A 6184-nucleotide genomic window follows, 5' to 3' on the forward strand; every position below is an offset into this window, starting at 1 on the left:
AGTAAGGACTTGTGTCGCTAAAGTTTCATCGGAACGAAGTTACGGAAAGTTAATTAACAAACGGAGACGTAACAATATTTTATGTCTAACTTAAATCATCACATTTGTTACAAGTGCTAGAAGCTGATATAATTTAAACAAAATTCAAACTGACGTCTAATCAAGAACTCTAAGTTGGTATTATTTGCAAAAACAATCTGCTAAAAAACTTCACATTTCTATACATATTTAAATTACAGGACAACACATCTCAACAATTCCCTCTCATTCTGATCTCGAGAGTGTCTGGTAAAGTTGAAAAGTTCTGACAAATTTTGTCCTGACCAAACCAGAAATGTTTAAAATAAATAAACATTCTATTTATGCACATAATAACAAGTCAATATACTGTTACGCCTCTGTGTTTGTTTGTTAATTTTCCGTAAAAATTCTTTCCGAAGAAACGTTAACGACACAAGTCCTTTCTTAAATAAAACTAGTTTATTCTTTCTCAATACAACTTTGCAATACACTTAATTTCCAAAGTCACTTAAACATAAACACACGCTATAATTCACAACGAACGATTCACGCGCTTGACTCAATTGTCTGTCTCTATCTCTGTCTGCAATTCAATTCCATTGTTGCCGTCATTTCTTGGCAGTCTTATATACAAGAATACCGCACATCTAGTTAACACTCGAGCATTCACGAACCTTCGAGAATATCATGACGTGGTACTAGCGTCACGTGACTTCCGCTGTCGTAACACTGCCCATTCCTTAGTATTGTTCATCCCGAACAATAACCACTTACATTAAACCAATAGATAGTTAACAATAACTTAATTAAAGGTACAGAATTTACAAACACTACAAACACAAAATTAGAATTCAACAAAGTCTCTTAATTTTACGGGACGTATCTTCTTCCGTACTGGCCTCCATCTCGTTGGCTTCTGCTTCACGTGAGGTTCATCTGCTCCATCGGGAATTGTCCTATCATCAGTAACAGTCATGTCAATGGTAGTAACTTCATCAAGAGCTTCACCGTTTCCCTTCTCAAAACCGGGTAGCGTTTCTTCTTCCATAGTGGCTTTTCCAGGTGACACGTATTCAGCAGCGTCAATTCTTCCATTGTTCACTTTCTTCCAACTGAAATGTCCAGGACCGTGATGACGCCAAAGCCTGTTGGCATGCACCACCTTTGGCTTACCTCGCCGACCACATTTTATCCGGAAATTCACGTCTGAGAGACGATTCACTATGTCATATGGGTCTTCCCGTGGAGAAGACAACTTAGGAGACTTCCCTTTGGTCTTCCTGGGATTATACAACCATACCTTGTCTCCTGGTACAAAGCTGACTTCAGTAGATCTTTTATCTTAAGATAACTTCATCGAATCAGCAGACATTTTCAAGTTTGAATGCACTTGATGGTGAATATCATCCATCCTTTCCCATAACACTTTCACAAACTTTTATTTTTCAGGCAACTCTTCATAAGGTGGGCATCCTGTTAACAGATCCACTGGCAAACGAAGTTCCCGACCAAACATCAACTTTGCTGGAGTGTATCTTGTGGCTTCATGCTCTGCTGTCCTATAGGCCATCAACAGTGGAGGGAGTAAGACATCCCAGTCATTTTGTACTTTTTACCATCCCATCAGATTGTGGGTGAAGTGGCGTTGTTCTGGTCTTTCGGATGCCAAACAATTTGCAGCATTCATGGAACACAGCTGAATCAAAGTTATGGCCTTGATCTGAATGCAGTTCATATGGCATACCAAATCTGAAAAAGAAATCACTAATAGCCAAAGCTACTATTGTAGCTTCCTGATTTGGTATTGCATATGCCTCAGGCCACTTGGTGAAATAATCCATCATCACACAAATGTACTTGTTTCCAGCACGAGTTTGAGGCAAAGGACCAGCAATGGCTACTCTTTCCATTGGTGCGCCAACTTGATATAACTTCATTGAAGCACGTCCCTTATGCTTGGGTCCCATTTTAGCACAACATGTACTGCACGTCCTGCACCATTCTTTCACATCTTGCCTCATACCTATCCAGTAAAATCTCTGTCGTAGGTGGCTCAATGTCTTCTTAAGTCTGAGATGTCCTCCTGTTACAGTATCATGGGATTGACGCAGCACAACTTCCATAACTTCTCGGTATAACTGTTTGCCAGGTCATCACTTTCCCATCTGCAGTTTCCCATCTCTGGAGAAGAATACCATCTTCAAGCTTCAACTGATCCCATTGTGCCCAATAGTTCTTTGTCACAGAGCTTAGACTAGACACCTTCTCCCAAGCAGGGCGCAAAACACTTGCTTTTAGAAAATCAATTATTGGCTTCAAATCTTGGTCTTTCTCCTGCTCTGATTTAATATCTATACCTGGTTCCATTTCACCATCATCAACTCCTTCAGTCACTTTGACTTCAGCTTGAAGGCACCTAGTTAGTTCAACCTCTCTTTTAACAGTTACTGGAATTTGGCCTTTGTTGTTCCCAAACGTCATTTTATCAAAATTAATTACAAACTTCCTCGGTAGTAAGTAGTCCAAGTGTAATATGCATTGGTCTTCAATGGCAGCCAAGTATACTTTGTGTCTGTCCTTCATGCTTGTGAGCACAATAGTTGCCCACACTGGTCCCCACAACCTTGCATAATGTCCTGTCACACCACAGAGCTTCTGTACAGCTTCTGGTACTCCTTTGTGATCCAGCAACTTGATACTCACAAGTGTTTGCTGAGATTCAGAATCTATGACAAAGTCACACCTTTGGCCATCCAGCTTCCCTGTCACGTAGATACAATGTGTGCTTGCCATTTTACACTTAGCTGTTGGGACTTTCACGATGGAGGTTGGTGGGCGTCCCTCAGCACCAACAACTACTGGTTTCCCGAAGTTGGCTTATTGGTAGTATTCTTCTTATAGTGGCTCCTCATATGTCCTTGCTCTCCACAGTTCCAACAACCTTCCTGGGTAGCAGCCTTTCCTGCTGTGGCATCTTCCCTGAGTTGAAGTTTCCACCATTGAGCTTTCTTGTGCCCAGGTTTGTTACAGTCCCTCAAACCTCTTTGAAATCCTGACCTTTTCTTTGCTTAAATACTGATGACTGTCCCAACCTTGGTACCTCTGTGCTGGACTTAACGTAGGATTCAAATTCAAGAGCTCTGGCCATTTCATCCTGCATAGTAGAGGGGTGTGCTTGCTTTATCTGTATCTTTAGTTGTGGACTGTCCAAGGCATCTACAAACTGATCCCTCAGCAACAACTTGAGGAGATCGGGTGGTGCAGTTGGGTAAGCCTTGTGTGCCATACTTTACAAATCCTGTGCCAGCTCTTGCAAGCTCTCTCCTTTAGCACGGACCCTGTAGACTTTGGACTGATTTTGAGTTCCATACTTGAGTTCTAGAGCAGCTACCAGTGCTCTATAGTTGTGCCTGTCGTCTGCTGACAACTGTACAAGTATTTCCAGTGGTTGTCCTTTCAAGCTCGTTGCCAGATATACTACTTTCTGCTCCTCTGTCCATCCATTCATTTCTGTCAGTACTCAAATTGTGCTCTATATGCTTCCCATGGTGCCTTCCCATCGAATTCTTGTGGCTTCCTTCGTACTAGATCACCCCTATTGCTGACACTTGTGTCTGGAATGTGACTTCTGACAGGACTGAAGATGTCTGCATTAGGGGTTAGTTGTGGGGTCTAGAAGGGGCTTCCTGTTGCCTGGGGCTGATTAGGTCCATGGTTAATATATATATATGCTTCCTTTTGTTTGGGGCTGATTAGGTCCATGGTTAATATATATACGCTTCCTTTTGTCTGGGGCTGATTAGGTCCATGGTTAATATATATACTCCTTGTGTAAAGGACAGTAAATCGTTCTTTAATATATTTAATTCACATTGAAATTCACTAATGTTTTCCATTTCTGTACTCTTTTTTTTTCTCAATTGTTGGAGACTTTCTTCTTGTTTATTTTCTTTCTCCTCCAACCACTGCTGTAGTCTCTCTTCTTGTTTGTCTTCCTGTTGTCTGGGGCTGATTAGGTCCATCGTTAATATATATACTCCCTGTGTAAAAAACAGTAAATCGTTCTTTAATGTATTTAATTCACTTTGAAATTTACTAATATTTTCCATTTGTGTACTCTGGCTTTCTCTTAATTGTTGGATACTTTCTTCTTGTTTATTTTCTTTCTCCTCCAACCACTGCTGTAGTATCTTTTGTTGTTTATTTTCTTTCTCCTCCAACCACTGCTGTAGCCTCTCTTCTCGTTTCTTTTCTCGTTCTTCTTGTTTCTTTTCTTTGTCCTCCAACAACTGCTGTAATCTCTTTTTTTTGTTTCCTTTCTCGTTCTTCTTGTTTCTTTTGCTGTTCTTGTATTGCTGCCATGAAATATCTTTTTTTTCTCTCTCTTTTCCGTCCCACTCTCTGACACCAATTTGTTATGTATCTGCTTGTTTGTTAATTTCCCGTAGAAATTATTTACGAGAAACTTCAGTGATACAAGTCCTTTCTTAATTAAAACTAGTTTATTCTTTCTCGATACAACTTTATAATACACAGAATTTCCACAGTTAATACGTTTGCAATCTCGATAACAAAACACACACTTTATATTACCGTCACTATCGCTCGCTTGACTCAATTACGCCTCTTCAATCTATCTCTGGCTTATATACTAAAAAAAAGACCGTCTAGCAAACGCTGGGACATTCGTGAGATTTCCCGTTAAATCACGATCCTTCTAGAAACTCCAGCGCGGATGCTCCCAGCGTCGCGCGACTTCCGCTGTCGTAACAGTAGGAATGACTTGGGATGAGATGAAGAAGGCAGCCAAGAACTGTGTCCAATAATAAATGTTGTTGAAGCCCAATGCTTCATTCAGAGTTTCAAGGTTTAAGTCAAGTCATGATAAGATTACGTCATAGCAAGTCAATATATTTAGATATATAATAACCAGCAATTATATTTAGATACGTAATAACAACTTAATATGTTAAGATGCATTATAACTAGTCAATATAATTATATACATAAGAACCAGTCACTGTATATTTAGATATATAATAGTATGTCAGTATTTCAGATACATAATAGCATGTCAGTATATTTAGATATGTACTAACCAGTCAGTAATCAGTAATAACCAGTTTTATATTTATACACATAATAACCAATCAATAAACATATTTCAGTTAGAATTTAATAAGATGCATAAGAACCATTCATTAATTTTTACTAATTTATATTTGTTGTTCAGTGTACATTTAGAAGTCCACCTTTGATATAGCTTGTATTGAAATTACTACATGTATCTTAGTTTAAGACATATGTGATTAACTCTGAATACATTTAGAAACCAATGTTACTTCATGTTTCAAATCTTGCAATTTGTATATCAATTTTGAAACAGTTAAAAGAAACAATTATCTCTTACAGTGTAACATTTTTGGTTGTCCAGCTTCAGAATTTTATGTTCCTATCCAAATAATATACTTTGTGATATACAAGATATTCAGCTTTTCATTCCTCTTAATAGCCTTCAAGTGACCATGTAAAGTAAATCATTGTAACTTCTCCCCAGGATAATTCAAAATGTGTGAAAAAAGGCATTCTTAGTTTTAATATTAAAACATAAACAGTGCGAGTATACTCAACAATTTAGTCTGAAATATTTACACATAGCACAGACCACAACAAACTTACCAACAGAACGTGCTGCATAACAACCTGGTTTGGCTTTCAGATGAAATGGAAGGGGCAAAGGGGCATCTTCATCCACACAATGTTCCCAAAGTCCTTGTCTAAACTTGTCGGCAGTTAACCAGTTAGATGATGCCAGACATAATAGCATCAACAGGATTACAATCCAGTCACAGATGAATGCTATAACCTGACCAATAAGAAAAGAAGACAACTTAATATTGTTACGACAGCGGAAGTCACGTGACTCTGGAAGCATGCGTGCTGGAGTTTCTAGAAGAATCATAACTGTTCCTGGCAACTCTAGTCTTTTCTAGGCACCCTCTGTTTTAGTATATAAGCCTGGCAAATAAAGCAGAGAGATAATTTGCAGATAGACAGATATAGAGACAGATAATTGAGTCAAGTGAGCAGTAGTGACCGTAAGTAAAGTGTATGAAGTATTGTGAATTATAGCGTGTGTTTAAATTAAAGTGACTGTGGAAAT

General features: G+C 38.7%; 1 protein-coding gene across 1 annotated transcript in view; it reads right to left on the bottom strand.

Annotated features, from left to right (window-relative positions):
• Positions 1–5887, bottom strand: part of LOC106472516 (transmembrane protein 47-like) — a gene marked incomplete at its 5' end in the record, with an annotated part of 7520 nt that extends 1633 nt beyond the window's left edge. Inside the window, one exon of the mRNA XM_013933171.1 lies at positions 5701–5887. Within this exon, the coding sequence (XP_013788625.1) occupies positions 5701–5887 (187 nt within the window). The remainder of the gene's footprint in view (positions 1–5700) is intronic.
• Positions 5888–6184: the final 297 nt, after the last annotated feature.

This window comes from Limulus polyphemus, unplaced genomic scaffold, assembly GCF_000517525.1.
Source record: "Limulus polyphemus unplaced genomic scaffold, Limulus_polyphemus-2.1.2 Scaffold5396, whole genome shotgun sequence".
NCBI lineage: Eukaryota > Metazoa > Arthropoda > Merostomata > Xiphosura > Limulidae > Limulus > Limulus polyphemus.